The 24904-nt window shown below is 43.3% G+C and overlaps 1 protein-coding gene across 1 annotated transcript; it reads right to left on the reverse strand.

The window, feature by feature from the left end:
• Window positions 1-1821: 1821 nt before the first annotated feature.
• On the reverse strand, window positions 1822-24904 carry LOC140208015 (uncharacterized). Its single transcript, XM_072276547.1, has 3 exons — window positions 24821-24904; window positions 11795-11920; window positions 1822-7531 (listed from the first exon to the last, which is right to left on the reverse strand). Exons 1-3 carry the CDS (start codon window positions 24902-24904, stop codon window positions 6662-6664), a joined length of 1080 nt encoding a protein of 359 aa, XP_072132648.1. The 3' UTR covers window positions 1822-6661.

Below are 24904 nucleotides of genomic sequence, written 5' to 3' on the forward strand. Positions count from 1 at the left end.
TGGAGGATTTCAAATACCTGGGAATACGAATTGACAATAAACTGGACTGGTCAAAGAACACTGAGGCTGTCTACAAGAAGGGTCAGAGCCGTCTCTATTTCCTGAGGAGACTGAGGTCCTTTAACATCCAACTGACGATGCTGAGGATGTTCTACGAGTCTGTGGTGGCCAGTGCTATCATGTTTGCTGTTGTGTGCTGGGGCAGCAGGCTGAGGGTGGCAGACAACAACAGAATCAACAAACTCATTTGTAAGGCCAGTGATGTTGTAGGGATGGATCTGGACTCTCTCATGGTGGTGTCTGAAAAGAGGATGCTGTCCAAGTTGCATGCCATCTTGGTTAATGTCTCCCATCCACTACATAATGTACTGGGTGGGCACAGGAGTACATTCAGCCAGAGACTCATTCCACCGAGATGCAACACAGAGCATCACAGGAAGTCATTTCTGCCTGTGGCCATCAAACTTTACAACTCCTCCCTTGGAGAGTCAGACACCCTGAGCCGATAGGCTGGTCCTGGACTTATTTCATAATTTACTCGCATAATTTACATATTACTGTTTAACTATTTATGGTTCTATTACTACTTATTATTTATGGTGCAACTGTAACGAAAACCAATTTCCCCCGGGATCAATAAAGTATGACTATGACAATGACTATGAATCAGGAATTGAATTGAATTGACTTTATTTCTTACATCCATCAGGAGTAAAAATCTTTACATTAGGACTCCATCTAAATGTGCAACGTGCAATCATAGTAATTTATAATAGTTTATAATAAATAAAACAGACAATGTAATATAGATTACACTCAAATCAGTGTGAGTTCATCAGTCTGACGGCCTGGTGGAAGAAGCTGTCCCGGAGCCTGTTGGTCCTGGCTTTTATGTTGCGGTACCGCTTCCCGGATGGTATCAGGAGAGTGACAGTGATGTGATTTCCTGTGTCACGGGTACAGACAGTCGTCTCAAGTGAGGAGTTTGTGTGGAGATGCAGCTTTCCTGGAGGTGGAGGAAAGAGGACACACCAACAGGTGGAACCAGCTGTGGGAAGACATGGTTTGTCAGGTCTGACGACGAGCTGAATGTACCACAACCTTCAGACTGAATCAGAAAACCATTCTGAGGGTATTTGAAATGTCAGAATCAGGGGAGATGTGATCACATGTGCAGAGGGCAGGGGTTGTGTCTCCATCAGACCCTCAGTGAGATGGTTCAAGTTACAATGTACAGGGATGAAAGCACAGTGTTTGGGGCCGGATTTAATCACTGATTCTTACACAGTGACAGGGTTAGTTTTGCTGTAAGGAAGCAACATTAATGGAAGACGCAGGGACTTCATCAATTGCCAGTTGTTTAGCAGAAGTGACCAATTTGTATGTTACCTCGACAGAAACAGATTTTCACAGTGGTGACAAAAGGGTTCAGTCTGGTTTATTTCAGGTTGGAAAGGGGTGAGAGGTTTTGAAATCAATGCCTTGCGGTGCCACCATCGTTAATTTGTCATGTCCGGAGTGGTGGATCAGACAGAACGGAAACAGGCCTTTGGCCGGCCATACCTGTTCTGACCATCCACTCACTGTCTACACTGGTCCCATTTATCAGCACTCGGTTCATAGCCGACTGTATCTCGGCAGTTTCAATGCTCATCCACTTCGTAATGTTGTGAAGGGACCTGTCTCCACCACCACCTCGGGCAGTGTGTTCCAGATTTCAGCTACCCTCTGAGTGAAAAATCTCTTCCTCAGATCCTTCTAAACCTCTTCGTCCTCTGTTTAAATCTGTGCCCTCTGATCAGTGACACCTCTGTCCCAGGATCGTGGCCGACATGGGTATCAGTGAGGCCTTTGACAAGGTTCAGCATGGTAAGATGCTGTGGAAAGTTAGATCACATGGGATCCAGGGAGAGCTGGCTAACTGGATGCACAGTTGTCTTGATGGTAGGAAGCAGAGAGTGATGGTGGGAGGCTGTTTATTGGACTCAAGGCCCGGCCCAGTGGGGTTCCCCAGGGTTACAACCATTGCTCTTGTTATTTATTGATATTTAATTATATTTGCAGTTACACAGTTTGTTGAATTATATGCTCTACTTGATCTTTCATTGATCCCGTTGCTATTCTATAGATTTGCTAAGTGTTCCTGTAGAAAAAAAGAATCTCACGGTTATATGTGGTGACATATATGTACTTTAATGAAGGCTATGGTGCAGGTAGTTGGAAATAGGCAGTAAAAACAAAAGCAGGTCAGCATTGACTAGAAGGGCTGAAGGGCCTGCTTCAGTGCTGCTGGATTCTGTGACTCCAATAATATTCTGATTTGTAATTTCCACAGTCAGTGCTTTGCTACTAAACACTGAACCCAGAAATTTACCCAAACGAGAATTGAAAGTCTCTTAGCTGGTGACAAAAAGCATTTACAAGCTGTGATACTTGCCAAAGGGGGTGTTACTAAGTACTGACTATGCAGGGTGCCCAAACTTTTACTTTGGGCCCTTTTCCTTTTTTGCTATTTTGAAACTGTAAAAGATGAAAATAAAAATGTAATCTTGTTTAAAATATTCAAGAAATGTGCCATCTTTATCTATATGCCTTTTGGAAATCAGGTCATCTTTTACTCGCTTAACTATTCACAGTAACAGAAATTTAACCAGGGGTGCCCAAACATTTGCATGCCACTGTATATATCCTGTGCCTTCCGAATTGCTTCCAGAAATTCCAGCCATTGCTGCTCTGTTTTCATCCTTGCCTGTGTTCTTTTCAAATCAATTTTGACCAATTTTTCTCTCATGCCTCTCTAATTCTCTTTATTCCACATCTGACTTTAGCTTCTCCTTCTCCAATGTCAGGGTGAATTTGATCGTATTAAGATCACTTGCCCTTGAGGGTTCTTTGAACTTAAGTGACCTAATTAATTCTGGATCATTACAACACCCAATCCAGAATAGCTGATCCCCAAGTGGGCTCAATCACGAGCTGCTCTAAAAAAACATCTTGTAGGCATTCTAGGAATTCCTCCTCTTGAGGCCAACACCATCCTAATTTTCCTAATCACTTGCATGACAATCCCCCATGACTATTGTAACATTGCCCTTTTGGCACGCACTTTCTATCTCCCATTGTAATTTGTGGCCCACATACTTACTACTGTTTGGGGGTCTCTATACAAGTCCCATCAGGGATTTTTTTTGACATTTGCTGTTCCTTAATTCTACCCACAGATTCTACACCCTCCAACCCTATGCCATCTCTTTCTAAAGATTTTATTTAATATTTTACCAACAGATCCACACAACCTCACTACCAGCTTGTTCTTGGCTTGTTCTTTCAAGAAACATACAAGTATCTGGGAAACAAGAGGACCTGCAGATGGTAGAAATCTAGGGAACTACGCACACAGTGCTGGAGGAGCTCAGCATGTCAGGTAGCATCTATGAGTGGGAATCTAAGACCCTTCATCAGGACTCCTGATATCCATGTATCTGGAATATCAACAAGCAAAGAAAATAGAAAGTCGTGCAAAGTAGGGAGAACCTTTGACAAAATTTAGTTCAAGGCTTAAAAAAAAACCTGCCAAACAGCTCAATAGTTAACAAGTACAACAAAGACAATAAACACTTTCATCAATACCAACACTGATTTTTTAAAATAAAAATATCTTGGTCCCATTTCAATCAGTAAAATTTAAAGATAAATAAGAACTGAAATGATAACCTTAGAAACGACTATTTACGCTCAAACCCACTTAGATTAACACTACCTTGGACAGAAGGAAGAAGAGAAATAACACACATGAAAAAAATATCACACAAAGGTCAGATAAAACTTCTCAGTATATATTTTCAACAAAAATGAACAGAATTCAGCACTCCAGGTGTGTGTATGCAATCGTGATAAGAAATACAGACCAGAAAACTTAAATGAGAGGCCAACTCAAAGAAATGAATCATCACTATGGAAGAAAACATTAACCAGTGGAATGAGTATGACCCTCCATGGGAGACATCCCAATGATCTGAGCAGACAAGATAGTGACAAGGAAGCATCGAGCACCTGACTGAGAGTTGGAGGATTCTTCCCAGAAACAGAGGGGTTCTTTGCAGAAATACAGGACAAGGTGATTAACAAAAGGAAAAAAAATTGAAAGTACATGAAATACACACAAACACGGCGGGAGGAGAAGATGGTGGCGCGCCGGCGTGTGCGCAGCCCTCTAGTGAAAAATGATGTTGTATCTGTTAAATAGGGGCCGTGGACAACTCTGATTTGATGGAGAATGAACGTGAAAGCACAGAGGAACATCTGGAGAAATTTATGAAATGCCCGTTTGCTGCTGTCATTACTGTGTGGTCAGGGATCTTTCGGAGGGTAGGCCTCAAAATCCCTGGCCTTGCCTGCTTTTGGCGACCGAGAAGGAGGTCAAATCGTTCGGACAGAGATGGCGCTCAGTACTCGGTGTCAGAGAGCTGATCAGAGCTCAAAGTTTTCGCATGACTCAGAGTCAGATTGTGGTTGGCATGGCAGGGAGAGTTTTTCTTCCTTCTCCCGTCTGCGTGAGATGTGGGACATTTGAGAAACTTTGAACTTTACTATGCTCACGGACTTCTTCATCAAGTTATGGTATTCTTACACTGTTTGTAACTATATGTTATAATTATGTGGTTTTGTCAGTTTTTTCAGTCTTGGTTTGTCCTGCGTTTTGTGATATCACACCGGAGGAAATAATGTATCATTTCTTAATGCATGCATTACTAAATGACAATAAAAGAGGACTACGTGTCTTCATAATCATATAATAACAAGGCAGTAAGTGCGGAAAATGATAAGAGAAACCAGACACAATCCAACACATTCCAGGATCCTGCTGCAGTTTAAGTCAATCTGATTACTAACAAAGGTACAATCAAGTGGCAAGTATCATTCACCAAAATCTTGATTTAAAATACAGACTCACAAAGGCCCTCCATCACTTCATAAAGCCATCAGATTTCAAGCCTGATCCAGTTCAGAGCCAAAATATTACAAATTATATGATAATCAATACATTATTTCAGATAGGACAATCCATAATAACCATCCGGATATAATATTACAGGATAAACAAGCAGAAACAGCTCTCTCAATAGATAAAACCATTCTCCACACACATGTTCCTCGACCAGTGGAGCACCTCACCACAGGCATTGTTTGTGTCATCAGTCAGACAACCGAAAGATTTTCTCTCTCAATCAGCTTCCAAATGTTGTTACTCTGTCATTCGTTGCCACTCCCCGCTGCTGATTCCCTTCTCCTCATCATACATTCTTAACCTGTCCATCGTCCAGATCCCCAAACTCTGCCCTGTGCAGACCTGCCTCTGGTTTCTGACCCTGCTTCGTTGAACTAATGGTTTCCCATTCTGCTTTCAGTCTTTAGAGGACAGTGGTGTTTTCTAACAACCCTATACAAGCAGGGAAAATGACCCATAATGTGAAAATGAGTCGTCATTACGGAGGTTAATGACCAATGTCATTCTTCCTCAGCCCAGAGATTTCAGGGGGCAGAACATCTCAGACAGAATTGCAGTCAGCTTGACTTCTTCAGTCTGCAGAAAATTCAAGGGAAACCTCTTCACCCACAGAGTGGTGACTGTTTGGAACCCATAAGCACAGGGAGAGCGAGAGATGAACAACAGGGCAGGATTTCAAAGGACTGTCGTGGAACTGAATCACTGGCAGGGTCCAGCCGGCCTGAGTCGATTCTCTACTGTACACTTGGTGTTATAAATTCACTAGGTACCGGAGACAGAGTTTAACATAAACTGATTTATTTATCTCAGATCCAGAATATTAAACTCCAGCCCCATTAAAGGTGAATATGCAGCAGAAGAAACTCCTCCCATGCCCAGTGACCAGGGTGCAGAACTGGGTGTGGTGAGCAGCAGCAATAATTGCAGAGTTCAGCACCGACAGTCACTCTCGAAATTGCATTCAGCAATGGTGATGGACAAATATCCAGCAAGCAGCTTATTGAAACTTTCTCCCCAGTGTGAACCCGGTAGTGTGTCACAAGTGTAATACGCTGTAAGGTTTCACTGCTCATGTAACGGCCTCTGTGCAGTGTTTCACTGCTGAGGTAATGGTTTCTCTGTAGCAGCAATGTTTAGTTCACAACTAGAGATAACAGGGTTTTGTTGTGCGGGGCTATCCAATAAGAGAAATGTTCTTCCTTGTGAGTCTGGAAGAAAGATTTCATGGTCTTTTGCTGGGGAGAGATGAGAAGACGTGAATGGAGAGAGTGGGCCCATTTTCTTTTTTTTTTTGTTTTCTTTACTAACCCTACAGTCAAAGTAAGAATTTTAAATCTCATTCCTTTAATCACATATTGTGTACTGTTTGTTATTTTGGGGTACTGATTTGTAACAGGGGACACATCACGCAGCATTCATCCAAATGAGATTTCTTAACTTGTCTGGGCTGGGAGGCTATCACCCCCTATATTAAGCTGCTAGCCGAAGCCAGAGTTACATAAAGTTAGATTACTGAGTGAATCGCTTCCCACATTCACAGCAGGTGAACAGCCTCTCCCCAGTGTGAACTCAATGATGTAAATTTGATTGATTTGGCTGACAGAATCCCTCCCCAAAGATTGAGCAGGTGATCGGCCTCTACCCAGTGTGAACTCACTGGTGTCTCTGTAGTTGGGATGACCAAGTGAATGCCTTCCCACACACGGAGCAGGTGAATGGCCTCTCCCTTGTGTGAACTCGCTGGTGGCTCAGTAGTTGACAAAACCGAGGGAATCCCTTCCCACATACTGAGCAGATGAACGACCGCCCCCCAGTGTGAAGTAACCGGTGTTCTTGAAGGTGGGATGACTGATAGAATCCTTTCCCACAGTCTGAACAGGTGAACGGCCTCTCCCCAGTGTGAACTCGCTGATGTACCTTCAGATGAGACGAGAAAGTGAATCCCTTCCCACAGACTGAGCAGGTGAACGGCCATTTCCCAGTGTGGTCTGACTGGTGTCTCAGTAGCTGAGATGACTCAGTGAATCCCTTCCCGCACTCTGAACAGGTGAATGGCCTCTCCCCAGTGTGAACTCTCTGATGTACCTTCAGTTTAGATGACTGAGTGAATGCCTTCCCACAGTCTGAGCAGGTGAATGGCCTCTCCCCAGTGTGAACTCGCTGATGTAACTTCAGTTTAGATGACTGAGTGAATCCTTTCCCACAGTCTGAGCAGGTGAACGGCTTCTCCCCAGGGTGAACTGACTTGTGTGCCATTAGGGTGGATGACTGAGTGAATCCCTTCCCGCACTCTGAGCAGGTGAACGGCGTCTCTCCAGTGTGAACTCGCTGACGTACCTTCAGTTGAAATGACCAACTGAATCCATTCCCTCTGTCTGAGCAATGTGTAAAATGACGAGCATGCCAGTCAGTCAGCTGATCAAGTGAATCCTTTGCTCCACTTCTTAAATATCTGGACAGAGACAGCAAAACTGGCGTGTTGTGCTCGAGATTGCTGTAGACAAATTCCTTGTTGTGTTTAACCTGTAAAAAAGATTTACAAAATACATGAGTGGGTGAAGGGCAACATTTCAGATGAGATCACTTGAGTTGTCAAGGTGTGATCTGACATCAAACTGTTACAGTGAGGGTCAACCCAAGTTGGAGAGAGAAATCATCTTCTAACTGGGCACAGTGCTGGTATCTGGAATGACCATCAAACTCTCTGGTGCTCTTCCTGTCTCCATAAGAATGGGGCATTTCTGCCATCTTCAATCTGTGACCTGCCTCAGTTTGGCTCTCTCCATTGGTATTATTCCCTGTTCCAACTGAGCTGCATGGGTGCCTGGCCCCACAGGAACTGAAACACTCAAATGCAAAATAGCCAGCAGTGTATTCCACGCGCCCACCACTCTCTGGGTAAAAAAACTTACCCCTGACATCTATTTCCAAGCACCTTAAAGTTATGCCCCCTCATGTTAGCCATTTCAGCCCTGGGATAGAAACCTCTGGCTATCCAAACGATCAATGCCCCTCATCATCTTATACATCTAAAAAAGGTTCTAACCATAAACAAGGAAACTATACATTGCTTTGAGGATTTGTTAGAAGTATACAAAATTATGAGGGTATAGATAGGGTAAATGCAAACAGCTTTTTCCACTGAAGTTGGGTGGGATGACAACCGGAGGTCATGGGTAAGTGGGGAAGGTGAAACTTTAATGGGAACATTTGGAAAAGCTCTTTACTGAAATGGTAGTGAGAGTGTGGAATGAGATGTCAGCACAAGTGGTGAATATGAGCTCGGTTTCATCATTTCAAATACATTTGGATGGGAGCCTGGATGGTAGGGGGACGGAGGGTGATGGTCCCAGTGCAGGTAATTGCATTAGACAACTTAAATGTTTTTTTGGCATTGACTAGATGGGCCAAATAGCCTGTTTCCATACTGAACTTCTCCATGTTTCTATGACAGAGAAGCTGGCCAAACTTGTTTGGAAGGGAAAAGGTAGGAGTGACAATGGAGCAGCAGTGGCTGGAGTTTCTGGGAGCAATTTGGGAACTGAGTGATCGATACATCCCAAAGAAGTGAAAGCATTAGGAAGGCAGGAGAACACAACCGTGGCTGAAATGAGAAGCCAAAGCCAACATAAAAGCCAAAGAGAGGGCAAAAAATAGAGCAAAATCCATTGAGAAGCTTTCAGAAACCAACAGCAGACAACTAAAAAAAACGTCAGATGAGCTCAGGGGGTGGAATTATGATATTGTAGTCATTAATGAGTCTTGGTAGCACCCAACAGTCTGAGGCATTTAGAGGAACAAAATATCTGGGGTCTCAAGATCACTTGAAAACCAAGGTACCCTGCACCAGTTACCTTTCAACTTTTATCTTGGCAGCCACATACAAACTCCACACACTCAAAATTTCACTTCTGAAGGCCTCCCACTTACTAAGTACTCCTTTGCCAGAAAACAGCCTGTCCCAAACCACACTTGTCAGATCCTTTCTGATACCATCAAAATTGACCTTTCTCCAATTTAGAATCTCAACCCGTGGTCCAGAGCTCTCTTTTCCATTTTTACGTCGAATTATGATCACTAATTTCTGTCACCAGCCCTGGATCATTTCCTAAAAGCTTATTGCACACTTCTACGTCGGGAATTCTACATTCTGATTAAGGGCACATTTGACAAACTCTACCCCATCTAGTCCTTTTACATTATGGGAGTCCCAGTCAATATATGGAATGTTAAAATCAGTTGCTGAATCAACCTTTGATTCTTGGCACGGTCTGCAATCTTCCTATAAATTTGTTCCTCTAAATCCCTCAGACTGTTGGGTGCAACCAAGTCCCAATAATGGCTACAGTATCGTAATTCCCTGTGCTGAGCTCATCTAGCTTTCCTACGATGCTTCTTGCATTGTGATATACACAGCTCAGCACATTCATCGCACCATGCTCAATCATTTGATTGCTGACTCTATCTGAGGTCTGAACAACATCTGACTGGTGTCAAGAAAACAACCTCTCCCTCATTGTCACAAAAACAAAGGAGCTGATTGTGGACAACAGGAGGAATGGAGACAGGCTAACCTCTATTGACATCAAAGGATTTGGGGTTGAGAGGGTGAACAGCTTAAGTTCCTTGGCAGAAACATCACCAAGGATCTCACATGGTCTGTCCATACCGGCTGTGTTGTGAAAAAAAGCACAATAGCAACTCTTTCACTTCAGACGGTTAAAAAAGTTTGGGATGGAGCCCCAAATCCTAAGAACTTTCTGCAGGGACACAATTGAGAGCATCCTGACTGGCTGCATCACTGCCTGGTATGGGAACAGTACTTCCCTTAATTGCAGGAACCTGCAGAGAGTGGTGCAAATAGCCCAGCGCATCTGTAGATGTGAACTTCCCACTATTCAGGACACTTACAGTGACAGGTGTGTCGAAAGGGCCCAAAGGATATTGTGGACCCGAATCACCACAACCACAAACTGTTCCTGCTGCTACCATCCAGGAAATGGTATCACAGCAAAAGGACCAACAGGCTCCAGGACATCATCTTCTACCAGGCCATCAGACTGATTAATTCATGCTGATACAATTGCATTTCTGTGTTATATTGACTGTCCTATGTATAAACTATTTATAATAAATTACACATTGCATATTTAGACAGAGACATAACGTAAAGATTTCTACTCCTCATGTATATGAAGGATGTATGTAATAAAGTCAATTCAATTCAATTCACCCTCTCCACTATCTGTTCTGTCATTCTGGCTCCCTTTCCCTCTACAATTTATATTAACTACCTCACGCCCTCTCCCCACACTAGCACTAGCAAGCCTTACCACTGGGATATTAGTCCCCTCTTGTTCTGTAACCCTAACTAACAAATCCCCAATCAGCCCTTTGACTTTCCTCTACCAGGTAATTCCCCCGCACCCCAACAGTTTCTAAAGTGGTCCACCTCTTGTTGTTGGGGGTGGCCACAAGAGTACTCTGCGATGGCTATTTAACCTCATTCCCCTTCCTGACTCTCACCCAGTTTCCTGTGTCCTGCACCTTGGGTGTAACTCACCTCTTTTCATGTTCATATCTGTCACCCCCTCCAACTCCTGGATGATCCGGAATTCATCCATTTCAAGTTCCAACTCCTTAAAGTGCAGGGTTACAAGCTACAGCTGGATGCACATCTTGTAGGTGAGGGCATCAGGGACACTGGAGGTCTCCCCACCTTCCCACCAATGTCCCTTCTAATTTGCAATGACCAGTGTGCACATAAATCTTTACTGTGCATTTTTCACCCAGTGACAACATGCACACAGTTAATTTTATATAGAGAGGTATTCACTTGAGCAGCTAGTAAATCACTGTTGATAGGAACTCTAATCTCGTCTGGGTATGATCGAGTTCATCTGCACTCTCACACAACCTACGTAGCAGGCTTGTAACGGATAATGAATGATTTTCTTACCAGAGCTTTTGCATATTGTCCATATGTGGTTTGCTTGCTAAATTATGCTTTAAAAAGTCAGATTTCAAAATATCACTCCACTTCTTCCCACTTGCAAATTCTCCAGCAACTTTTGCATCACCGCAATACACACAGGTAATACCAGTTTCTGTATTGTACATAAATATTTCCCCTGAACCCTTCCCCAGATGACTGACAGTGGGACGCTCATTGATGGTAATGCCAATGAATATAAAGGGAGGCGCAGTAGTCTGTCTCATTGGAGTCTGGTACATTTGTGATGTGAAAGCTATTTGTTGTCCAGGACAAAGGTGTTTGATATCATCATCTTCACAGAGTGAATGGGTCAAAACATGTTCCCACGGGTAGAAAGGTTGAGAAGAAGAGGAGGTAGAACAAGCAACACACACAAAATGCTGGAAGAACTCAGCAGGCCAGGCAGCATCTATGGAAAAGAGTACTAATGCAGAATTCCGGCATTTTGTGTGTGTTGCTTGCATTTCCAGCATCTGCAGATTTTCTCTTCTTTGTGATTGGAGGGAGAACGAAGGTGATTTTCTCAACTGCTGATGTAAAAGATTTTGTTCCCTTTCTCCGAGTTCCTAATCCTTGCATTTAGACAGCTGGAGCTCAGCTCTGTCTGAGAGATCCATCGGCTCCCATTCCCTCATCAGCCGGAAGCTCCCCGGGGCCCGTGTACGGATCGTGGGACTGAGAGAGAGGGAAGAGAGCAGGACTGTCCCGATATTGTGGGCACGGTGTTCGTATCTCAAAGCAAATGCCCCTCAGTCAGTGTTAAAAAGATTCGCCCCGAGATTCTCTCTTACCTGCGCCCGACTTTTGCCGAGGCCTTTTGAATATTGCGCGCATGCGCGATATTCGGGACCAGCCACAACCCTGACGCCTGCGCATTTGATCGGTGCTTCAGCGACAGCGAGAATTGTTACGCAACGCTTTTTGGGTAATCACGGTGCCATTTAAAGTTTCTGCAAGCACATATTCCATGTCCATACACATTTTCTTTTGTGTGTAGAAAACTCAGCAGCTCTTTTAACGCAGAAAGCAACTCCTATAAAATAGTACAATTAATAACAGCAAACTTTCCGTGTGTTTAATGCCACAGTAGAACCTTCTTAAAAATGCAGATATAAAATACAAGAGATTCTGCTGTTGCTGGAAATGTAGACACATTCACACAAAATGCTTCAGGAACTCGGCAGATCAGGCAGCAAGTAAGCAGAGGAGTGCACAGTCTAGATATGCTGAAGGGGCTCGGCCTAAATGTTGTCTCCTCTCCACATTTGCTGCCTGATCTGTTGATTTCCACCAGTATTTCGAAGAAATTAACCACCTTTTTTTTTCCATCAACCAGTTTCCAATGTGACAGGATCCTGAATTAACCCTATGAAAAGTATTTCGAAAAGAGAGAGAGAGAGGGGGAGAGAGTTATTTAACACCAACAACTTGTTTGTAAAAGAGAGAGAGCGACGAAGACAAACGGTTGGACTGTCACCTTAAGGCAATGAAAGTAACTTTAGATTTCTACTGAGTTGGAGTTGGAGACAGCACCAAGCAGCTTGTAAGTTGCCATTGTGACCGAAGGCAGCGCTATTTAATGGACACCTGATGTTATGATTTTAGGCAGGTTGCTGATACTTTCTTCAAGGATTTTTGCCTGTTTGCATTTCTTTCACAGAGAGAGGAAGGAGGGATTATTTGAATGACAGTTGATGCTCAGCACGGGAAGATAAAATAGATGTCAGATGATAGACCTGAGACACAGGTTCTGGACACTGAATGAGCATTATTGTGCCCGCATGAAAAGTGGGTTTTGGAGGATTGATCTTTTGCTCTTGCAGTGAAAAGAGGAAAGGGGATGACTGATGGGGAGTTGTCCATGTGTCCACCCTCACCTGGGAGATAGCTCCACCACAGAAAACCAGTCCCCTTTGTTAAATTCACAGTCGGTGACTTTTAAAGGATTTCAAAGGAAAGCGAGAAGATCGACGGCGTCCACTCACTTGAAGACTCAAATCTCTCCCTCTCTCTCTCTCCGTCATTACTCAACTCAATGCCATGAACTGAAACTGAATTGAACTGAACTTTACTCATCATCGTAAGGCTGTATTTTTTTACCCCTAGACTTAAAGAAGCTGCTTTTTTCATACAGGGTGACTTGGATAGGTTAGGTGAGTGGGCAAATTCATGGCAGATGCAATTTAATGTGGATAAATGTGAGGTTATCCACTTTGGTGGCAAGAATAGGAAAACAGATTATTATCTGAATGGTGGCCGATTAGGAAAAGGGGAGGTGCAATGAGACCTGGGTGTCATTGTACACCAGTCATTGAAAGTGGACATGCAGGTACAGCAGGCGGTGAAAAAGGCAAATGGTATGCTGGCATTCATAGCAAGAGGATTCGAGTACAGGAGCAGGGAGGTACTACTGCAGTTGTACAAGGGCTTGGTGAGACCACACCTGGAGTATTGTGTGCAGTTTTGGTCCCCTAATCTGAGGAAAGACATTCTTGCCATAGAGGGAGTACAAAGAAGGTTGACCAGATTGATTCTTGGGATGGCAGGACTTTCATATAATGAAAGACTGTATCGACTAGGCTTATACCTGCTGGAATTTAGAAGATTGAGGGGGGATCTTATTGAAACGTACAAAATCCGAAAGGGATTGGACAGGCTAGATGTAGGAAGATTGTTCCCGATGTTGAGGAAGTCCAGAACGAGGGGTCATAGTTTGAGGTTAAAGGGGAAGCCTTTTAGGACCAAGATGAGGAAAAACTTCTTCACACAGAGAGTGGTGAATCTGTGGAATTCTCTGCCACAGGAAACAGTTGAGGCCAGTTCATTGGCTATATTTAAGAGGGAGTTAGATATGGCCCTTGTGGCTAAAGGGATCAGGGGGTATGGAGGAAAGGCAGGTACAGGGTTCTGAGTTGGATGATCAGCCATGATCATACTGAATGGCGTGCAGGCTCGAGGGGCCGAATGGCCTACTTCTGCACCTATTTTCTATGTTTTTATGTCTCTATATTTCCATACTTACTGATTTACTTATATATAATCATTGCAAACTTGTTTGATTTATTTACATTTATATTACTGTGTTGCGTAGTTAGCAATAAATATTATTCATTTATAGCAATACTGGACTCCAAAGTGTTTTCCACCTCTGCTGGTTGTTTATCCCATCACGGAGTACGTGACATAAATTGGCGCCTGCATCCGCGATATGAACAAACTGGTCGAGAGGCTGGTTTGAATTGATTGGGGGAAATCCCTTTTGATTTTGCTGTGTGGAAAAAACAGCAGAAATGGATGTTAGTGTTGAGAAGTTTCTGTTGGAACCAACCCCGGAAGTGTTGGATGATGCTACGAGGGCCGTGCTGTTGGGAATTGCTCTAAAGTTAAAACTAAAGGTGACCACTAAAATGAGGAAAGCTCAGATGCAGATGGTAATAGCCCAGCATTATATAGATAAGGGAACGTTTGATGAGGTGGCGTTAGAGTTGTTCGTGGAAGGTGAATCTGCTGAGGATGAGCTTCAGCTTCGGTTGGAAATATTAAGAATGGAGCATGAATTGAAATTAAAACAGTTCAAGAGAGAGGCAGAAAGACAGAGACAGCTCGAGAGGGAGAAATGGCAACGAGAAGATCACGTGGCAGACAAGCAGAGGTGGTTCGAGCTGGAAAGGATAGACAGGTTGCAGCAAAGAGGTTTAGTGTCGGACCCTGATAATGTTTACAGCTCGGAAGGACTTGTTTTGTGTGAGGACATACCCAGATGCAGAGGCGGTTCGAGCTGGAAAGGATAGACAGGTTGCTGCAAAGAGGTTTAGTGTCGGACGTTGATAATGTTTACAGCTCAGAAGGGCTTGTTTTGTGTGAGGACATTACCAGATGCTGAGGATGCCGCTACTTTTACTTTATACTTTATTATCGCTAAACAATTGACACTAGAATGTACCATCATCATAGCGAAATTTGATTCTGTGCTTCCCGCTCCCTGGATTACAAATCGATAGTTAATATTAAAAATTCAAATTATAAATAATAAATAGAAAATATAAAAATGGAAAGTAAGGTAGTGCAAAAAAACCGAGGTGCAGGTCTGGATATTTGGAGGATACGGCCCAGATCTGTGTCAGGATCTGTTCAGCAGTCTTATCACAGTTGGGAAGAAGCTGTTCCCAAATCTGGCCGCACCGGTCTTCAAGCTCCTGAGCCTTCTCCAGGAGGGACGAGGGACGAAAAGTGTGTTGGCTGGGTGGGTCGTGTTCTTGATTTCCCTGCTACCCTGCAGGGGTTTGATAAGAGAGCAGACGAGGAAGTTTTAACCCACGAGGTTGAGTTTACTCCAGGAAAGTGGTTGCCAGAGAATAGCTGTGAGGTTCGGGTGAACTGGGACAAGTGGTGACAGCCCAGAAGAGGCAGCTGTTCCGATTGAATGTGTTCAGATTGTGGAAGTACCTGTGACTTCACAAGAGTCTTAAACTTGTGTTAAAGCTCAGTTGAAGTCGGAGGTGTCTGACTTGGTTGGAAAGGAATGCAGTTTCTGTGTGTCAGATGATCTTGGGTCAGTGAATAAGGCGTTAACCTTGATACCAGTGGAATGTGAGGATTTTCAGTCACTTGTATCAGACCGTGTTTTAAAAGTTGGTGAAGAGGTAGAAATTGATGAGGTCAGTGTTACTGGAAATAATGGCAAAAGTGCTGTTTCTGGACTTCTGGATAAAGTGCTGGAAAAGGTTGGATTGGTTGCACGACCTTTGACCCTGTTTGCAGGACAAAGGCCTGCTGAGAAAGGATGTACTACTCTGTTGAATTTTGTTTGAACATTTGAACACCTGCAAGGTCATACTGTTACTCAGGGTGATGTTATGGAAGCAAGTCGAAGGGAAGGTCATAATCAGATGGGTGGATTGTTTGGTCTCTTCCATAATGTATACATAGTTCTCATAAGCCTGATGATGGTGCTGAGTTTAGTAAACAATGGAGGCATGTTGACACCTCTCCAAGGTAAGGTTGATATGGCTGTTCAGCTGATGAGCAGAGCTGATGTTGGAGCCTATGATAGCAAAACCACAGGTTTAATGTATGATAATGTGATGCAGACTTTTCTACCATCCAGATTTCAGCAGGACTTAGAGGGTAGTAAGGCTGAGAAGAGTAAGGTGTATGAGAAAGGTTTGTCTTTATTGAGGAAGGAATTTACAGAGGAACAGAAGCGAGATTCTGGAATATTGGCTTTAAGGGAGGTGGCTCTCACAGGAGGGGAGGTTCAGAGAGAACCAGTAGGATATTACCTTAAAGATGGGGTGTTGATGAGGAGGTGGAGACCAGCCACAGTGCCTGCAAGTCACGTGGTGGTTTTGAAAGTTTATAGGGCTGAAATTTTAAACATGGCTTACAGTATGCCTTTAGGTGGACCTCGTGGAGTGAGAGAGAAAGTGAACAGGATTATGAAGGAATTTTACTGGTCTAGTTTAATAAAGGATGTTGTGAATTTTAACAGGACTGACCATACCTGTCAAGTTGAGGGGAAATCTAATCAGGTTATTCAGGTAACACTACTTAAACTGATATCTGCTTTTAGTGAACTTTTTCCTAGGGTCATAGTGGATTGTGTAGGCCCATTGTCAAAGACCGCAGCTGGTTATCAATGTGGGCTAACAATTGTGTGTGCTGTGTCCAGGTCCCCTGTAGCAGTGCCTTTTGAAAACACGGAGGCCAAGTCTGTGGTCAAATCATTCAGTAAGTTTTACACACTGGTAGCTTTGCCCAAAGAAATTCACTTTGCCCAGGGCAGTAACTTTACTTTGAGAACGTTCCAGGGGATAGTTAGAGAATTGGAAGCTAAGCACATGGTGTCATTTACATATCACACAGAATCCAAGGGAGCCTTGGAACGGCTCAACTCAACTCTTAAGACCATGATTAAAGCACATTGTGTAAGAAATGGGAAAAATTGGGATGAGGGGTTCCCCTTCCCTTATTTATTGTTGGAGATTCAATTCAGAAGGCAGTGAAGGGTAGTTTGTTAGAACCTGTATTCAGTTTCAGGCCAAAAGGACCTTTGACCCTACTCAGAGAATTATGGTCTGATTTAGAAAAATGTGTCAGTGTGTTCAAGTATGTTTTCAAACTCTGGAAGAGATTTAATAAGCTTTGTGTCCTTGCAAAGGAAAGTTTACAAAATGGTCAAAACAAAATAAGACATCTGTTTGCTAGAATTGCAGCTGGGAGAATTGTTATGGAACAAAATGCAGTCATGGAATCTGATGATGGAGTGGAAAAACATGTTTATCCACTAAATCTAGTCTCACCAAAATGTCAGAATTCCAGTGTTTTGGAAAATATTACTGATAAGGTCCATCAGTTGGACCCAAAACCGCAAAAACAAGTAAAAGCACTAATTGGTATTTTGAAATGGTGCACAGGTGTAGTGCATCACATCATTATAAATTCAGCCCAGCCTATGAAAGAGCATCTTCACAGTGAGAACTTCGAGAAAAGTAAAATGGTTGAAGAAGAAATTAGAAACAGGAAAGAAGAAGGAAAGAGAATGGATGACTGTATTGATAGAGAGGGGAAGGCTAAATACCTTATAATGATTGACTTGTTAAAAGGATGCTGGGGTGTTCCTTTAACAGAGAAGGCTAAAGAGATATCAGCATTTGTGACACCATCTACACTGTATGAATACAATCTTTTACACTTCGGGATGAAAAATGCTCCAGGGACATTTCAAAGAATGATCAATTCTGTGATTGGGGGGTGGGGTTTATATCAATGATTTAGTGGTCTGGAATGACACGTGGGAAAAACATATTGCAGCTGTAGAGAAACTGTTTGAGAGACTTTCCAAAACCAATCTTACCATGAACCTTGATGAGAGTGAGGTTAATCATGCTACTGTTATTTATCTTGGCTACGTAGTAGGCCAAGGCCAACTGGCTCCTGTACAGGCCAAGGGCAAGCTATTGCTGAAGTTCCTGTTCCGGCTTTGAGAAGGTTTTTAGGAATGGTTAGGTATTATTGTAAGTTATGTAAGAACTTTGCTGACATCGTTCTCCCCCTAACAAAACCCCTAGGGAAGAGTGAAAGATTTGTATAGAATGACCTTTGCCAGGGGACATTTGAACGTCTGAAAACCATCCTGTGCTCAAAGCACCTGTTTTCTCAAAGCAATTTTCTATAGCAACGGACGCTAGTGACGAAGCTGCTGGGGCAGTACTGTTACAGAAGGGTGTGGATGACATTGAACGTCCAGTAGTTTATTTCACAAAGAAACTTAATGTACACCAGAAAAATTATTCAACTCTTGAAAATGAATTATTAGCACTTATTCTGATCTGACCACATTTTGAGGTCTATGTGCAGGGGCCTCGAAATCTTTCTGTTGCCCAGAGACCACTTGTGGTTTACATGGGTTATAATCTTTGGGTGTTTCTAATTAAGATGAAGGATAAGAATAGAGGGTTGTTAAATTGGAGTCTGATATTGTAGGAAGGTGACTTAAAAATCAAACATGTGAAAGGTACTGACAATATTATAGCTGATTAGTTATCCAGATATTAAGTTGCAAATTATGCACATTTTTGCTGTGTTATCTGATAATTTAACCTGTATTGTTGCAAACTCTGTAATTTACATTTAGTCAAAAAATCGTCTTCATCATTTTTTTCTCCGAGGAAGGGGAGCGTGACAGAATCCTGAAGCATCCCTATGAACTGTGCTTTTGAAAAGAGAGCGAGACAGTTATTTAACACCGACATGTTGCTTTGGAAAGAGAGAGAAAGAGAGAGAAACGATGACAAATTGTTGGACTGTCACTTTAAGAACTGGTTAACTTTTGGATTTCTGCTGAGTCGGAGACAGCGCCGAGCAGCTAGTAAGTTGCTATGGTGACCAAAGGCCGTGTTATTTAATGGACACTCGATGTTATGATTTTCGGCAGGTTGTTGGCACTTCTCAAGGACAGTTCACCTGCTTGTGCATTTCTTCACAGAGATAGGAAGGAGGAGTTATTTGAATGACAGTTGATGTTCAGCAGGGGAAGATAAAATAGGAGGTCAGATGACAGACCTCAGACACATGTTTGGACATTGAATGAGCATTGTTGTGCCCGCAAGAAAAGTGGGTTTTGGAGGATCGATCAGGCGGATCGATCCATCGCTCTTGCAATGGAAGGAGGAAAAGGGTTGACTGGTGGGGACTTGTCCATGTGCCCACCCTCACCTGGGGGATAGCTCCACCACAGAAAACTGATCCCCTTTGTTGAAGTCACAGTCGGTGACTTTTAAAGGATTTCGAAGCACAGCGAGAAGATCAACGACATCAGCTCACCTGAAGACTCAAATCTCTCCCTCTCTCTCTCCATAACTATTCAACTCAATACCACGAACTGAACTGCACTGAGCTGAACTTTACCCATCATCATAAGACTGTATCTTTTAACCCCTAGACTTAAAGGAATTTGTTTTTTCATACATGTATTTCCACACCTACTGATATACTTACATATAGAATCATTGCTAACCTGTTTGATTTATCTACATTTATATTACTGTATTGAGTAGTTACTAATAAATATTATTAGTTTATAGCAATACTAGACTCCAAAGTGTTTTCCATCTCTGCTGGTTCTTTATTCCCGTCACGGGGTCCGTGACACCAAGCATCCCTTTGATATAAGGAACCCATCCTAATCGACATCACACACACCTGCTACAGATCCTTTACGATGCAATCGAACCTGGTCGTTCTCCAATTTTCGGATCTCGAACTGAGCACCAATCCAGTCGTTCTTCAAACTAATGACAGTAAGATCATTGGGCACATGTTTTCTCGTACACACACTTCTGCCACCTGCCCTGTCTCATTCCCTAAGAGGGGGGCTGGTATCTCGCTCTCTCTAGTTGGGACTGCTATATAATTTTTTAGAAAACTTACTTGAACATATTATGCAAAGTTTACCCCTTCCAACAATTTACAGTATCCGAGACGCATTCATCACGTGGAAAATTAAAATTATCTTCAATCACAACCTTATTTGCCTTTCAACTATCGGAAATTTCTGCAAATTTTTTCCTCTAAATCCCGCTGATCTTTGATATAATCTGAAAAACATGATCATGAGTTAGTTTGTATTCTGTCCTTCTCATATAGACTCGTTATAGAAGACCTCGAGGTGGTCCTGCATGAGCACTGTTATGACATATTCCATGACGAGTAACGGCACCGTTTTCCCCATAAATATCCACCTCTCCATTCGTAATGAAACAATAGAACTTCGGAACAGTGAACTTCGAGCTCTGCCCTCTTGCACGTAATTGTCACTAATGGTCGCACATCAGAATCCACGTGCTGATCCAACATATAATATCACTGCCTTATCAACAATACTCATTGTACTGAAATAGAGGCAACTCAGAATATTTGTCCCACAATGCGCAAATCTTCGGTCATGTCTTTGCATGTAGGCCTAAACCCTACTTTCCTCACAACTATTTCACCAGCTATCCTGGCACACGGGTTTCCATATTTCTGCAGCTTTCGTTCAAATGTCCATGAGTAGGACCGGAAACCCTTACTGCAAGGATAATGGTCCCAATGCAGTTGATGTGCAATCTGTCTCCGTTGGAAATGTCCTAGCTTCTGTGGAGGAGACTCCAAAGATCCAAACCTCTGTAGTTCTCTCTCCTGCACTATCTGTCGAGCCACGTGCTAAACTGTGTTATGTTCATATTCTGAGTGTCTGGGGCATTTGGCATGGTTACAGATCCTGAGATAATCAACCTTGAGGTCTGGTCCCCTATTATATCACCTAACAACCTAAACTCACTTTGCAGGACATGGTCACACTCTCTGCCCGTAGCATTGATACCCCCGGGAACCACGACCTCATGCTGCTCGCCCACTCCCGTTCCCACTTAAGAATGCTATGGACATTATCCAAGATTTATCCGACACTGGTAAGCCTGGAGGTTTATGATCTTCGAATATCGTTCTCGTTCACAGAACCTGCCTGTCCCTATAAACATTGAATCCCCTGTCATTACTATCTGTCTGTTTCCATTCTGTTCTGTGTCAGACAGTCAGACCCAGTGGCTTTGTTTTGCTAGGGCGTCACTCCTCACAGTATCTGAAGTGAGATACTTGCTATGGAGGGGAAGGTTCCCATGGGTTCTCTGTTCTGGTTGCTGATCCTATTTTCATCCCATGACAGTCACACACTTCTTCGTCCCCTGCGCCGCAGGTGTGTTGTCCTGCTCTGCTTTCAGTTGATCTCTGTAAATCTCTGCCAAAGTTAATGACCACATTCTTTTCTACCTGAATGCCCTATCAATCACCCTACGGCTGTTTCCTGGTCTGCTCTGTTGATTTGAACACTGCCCTTCTGCTTCAGGGAACAGGTCTCTCGCTTATTCTTAGGTCACAGCAGAGTCGCAACCCTGCCCAACAATGTGCTCAGGAACTTCTTGAACGCCTACTTCACATTCACCTCTGCCACCACACGTCCATACTCGGTACTCACCAGTATCTCTGAATAGATCTTTGAAATTACCTCCTCTAAAATACGATTTCTGATGATACGCATTTCAACGCTGCCAAATTGATACTGACTCACAGTTCTACCCATGGCCTCTCATAATCTCATGAATCTTTCTCAAATATCCACTCAGTTTTCGCAGTACCAAACATAGCAACTGATTTTATCCAAATTCCCCGACAGCACATGCCTTCTAATTCAGGCATCATCTGCTTCATTATGAGATCCTCCACATGCTTGCTGAGATGGAGCGACCAGACCTAAATGCAATACTCCACTGCCGCCTCACTGGAGCTTCATAAAGATACATCATAAACTCCCAATCTCTGGATGGTCAGTTCTTTCACTAACAATGGCAAATACCCCCCATGCCTTCTTTACTACCCTGTCTACATGTGTAGACATTTTCATGGCAGTATGAACTTCGATACCAATATCGGTCTTCGCGTAAACATTGTTAAGTGTCTCGACACGAACATTATGCTGCCTCTTTGGATTTCGTGTCAGAAACTGCAAAAATTCATAATTGAACTGATTGAATTCCGTCCTGACAAAGGGCCTCGGCCCGAGACACCCACTATTGTTTTCCACAGATGGTGCTATAGATGCTGCTGCCCGGCTGAGTTCCTCCAGCATTCAGTGTGTGCTGAGTGCGAAATGTTGCACCTTCTTTAGGAGAGTGCAAGGAGACGATACACTTTTAAGGGCAAGTTCATTGCAGAAGTTGCTGGGGGCCCTTGCAGAGATATTTAAATCATCCTTAGCGACAAGAGAGATGCCCGCGGATTGGAGGATAACCAATATTGTTCCACAATCTAAACATAAACCAGAAAGTTAGAGGTCTGTTATCAGTTGTCGGAAAGTTATTGGAAGGTATTCTGAGGGGCTGGATATATGAGTATTTAAACAGGCACGGACTTCGTTCGTGGTAGGTAATGTATAATCATGTATAAGCAGTCCATGTCTATCCAAATTCTGACTAGGGATCAGTGCTAGGTCCGTTGTTATTTGTCATCTATATCAATGATCTAGATGATAATGTGGCCACAGCGAGGAAGGTTATCATAGCTCGCAAAGGGAACTGGATCATCTGGGAAAAAATGGGCTGAAAGTGGCAGATGGAATGTAGTGCAGACATGTGCGAAGTGTTGCACTTTGGCAGCACCATCCAAGGAAGGTCTTTTAAAGTGAACGGTCGAGTACTGAGGAGTGTGGTAGGACAAATTGATCTGGGTATACGGATCCATAATTCGTTGAAAGTGGCGACAAAGTAGTTAGGATCGTAAATATAGTTTTTTTTTTGCAAATTCGGTTTCATAAATCAATGTATTGATTTATGCAATGTAAGAAAAAATCCTAGAAGATATCACCTGCACTCACTTCAAATGATGATGTCATCACCATAATGCAGTGAGCTAGACTGCAGCACCGTGACGTTGCAATATAACGACCCAACATTTCAGTTCTTGGCCCAGAATTACAGACACAATCATGTCGCCAATCTCCTTCATCGCGCAGTTAGTCATCTCTCATAGAAAGGGCAACCTTCGTGGAACTATAGTATTGGCTTTCCTCGGTGCAAACAATTTACTCTGTGTATTTACTGCTTACGTTACTGGAAGCTCCAAAATTCATTACCGCTAATTTGTTCGAATTAAATTCCATCTGCTAGCGCTCCAAATTTACAACGCATCCAGGGGGAATTCTATGCAATACTCCACTGAGTTTCAGATTGGAGTCCATTCGTGAATTTGCAATTTATTATGTTAGTTAAAAATCTGGGATTGAACGCAGAGCAGAACTTTCGATATTGATTTTCAAGATCAGATGCCAAACATTGATCAGTAGGGCGACCCGTTAGCTACCTATTGCTGATAGGGAAACGATCTCTCAGTTTGTCCGCTCAGTTTCTATAGATAGCTCTTTGTGATTTTCGATGCTTCTTCACGGAAGAAAATGTATAACAGTGAGTTATAAACTGTAATTTAATCCGCGATTTATGCCGAGTGTGATTGCTAGGTCCTTGTCTCCCCGTCTCCCCGTCTGCGTGTCTCCACATCCTCTCGCGGCCGTGGTCGATCCACTCCACAGGCCTTGTTTCATGCTTGGCAACAGACCATATAATAACAATCTATTGCGTGTAAACATCAAAGTTGAAACTTTCCTTCCTGAGGCGCAACAATCAGGCTTCCAGAGAAATGGGTGGTAAGCGATAAATATAGTGAACAGAAACTCGGTCTATCTCAGTTCCTTCCGTATCCACCTGACACAGAATGCAAGAAACTGTGATACTTCATCAAGGAATAAGATTAGTGAATACATGCGAAACATGGAAATCGCGATGAATCGCCAGTCCTGAACCCGAGTTTCGATCTGAAACGCCGACATTCCTTTTCCCCTCTACGGATGCTGCTCTATCCGAGTCCTCGACGTGATTGTGTGCTGCTGTGGGAAACTTGACCTTGGCTGGGGTATTGCGTCGGACAGCAGGCCTAGTACTGCACGGAGTGCAAGCAAGATACCAGGCGGTAACCTCCATTTACACCGGAGAAGCGAGTGTACCTCTGAGTGAAGACAAGGTACCAGGCGGTAACCTTCATTGACACCGGAGAAGCGAGTGTACCTCTGAGTGAAGACAAGGTACCAGGCGGTAACCTCCATTTACACCGGAGAAGCGAGTGTACCTCTGAGTGAAGACAAGGTACCAGGCGGTAACCTCCATTTACACCGGAGAAGCGAGTGTACCTCTGAGTGAAGACAAGATACCAGGCGGTAACCTCCATTTACACCGGAGAAGCGAGTGTACCTCTGAGTGAAGACAAGGTACCAGGCGGTAACCTCCATTTACACCGGAGAAGCCGAGTGAACCTCTGAGTGAAGAGACTGTTCAAAATAGATTTTACAAACAAGACATAAAGCATTGAGCGGGTGTAAAAGACGATATAATGGTGGAAGGCTAATGGTCGGAGAGTTAGAGATTTACGGCCTTTAAAACGTCAAAGAATCAGTGCTTGTCATTTGGAAGGCGCTAACTAATAACGTGATGGAGATAGATTCACCAGGAGTCTTTGAAGGCAGCTACGTACGCAGATCATGTTGCGATTAGATGGAGCTTTGGAACCGGGGCAGGGAGCAGAGATATCCAGTCTGCTCAGAGAGTTGTCAGCGCATAGAAGATGGGGCAAGTGACCACAATTCAGTCGCGATCAGTGATTGGTCACTTCCCAAAACCTGACCCTTTCTCCTTTTAGTCTCGTTTCTCCATTCATAATCAGCACAATTTCACTTTATCCTCTTGGTAATAGCGGTTTAGCTTATTGGAGATTTCCACTGCCGACAGGAGACCCGTGAAATGTCGCACGAGAGGCAT

The sequence above is a fragment of the Mobula birostris genome, chromosome 13 (assembly GCF_030028105.1).
Source record: "Mobula birostris isolate sMobBir1 chromosome 13, sMobBir1.hap1, whole genome shotgun sequence".
Classification (NCBI taxonomy): domain Eukaryota; kingdom Metazoa; phylum Chordata; class Chondrichthyes; order Myliobatiformes; family Myliobatidae; genus Mobula; species Mobula birostris.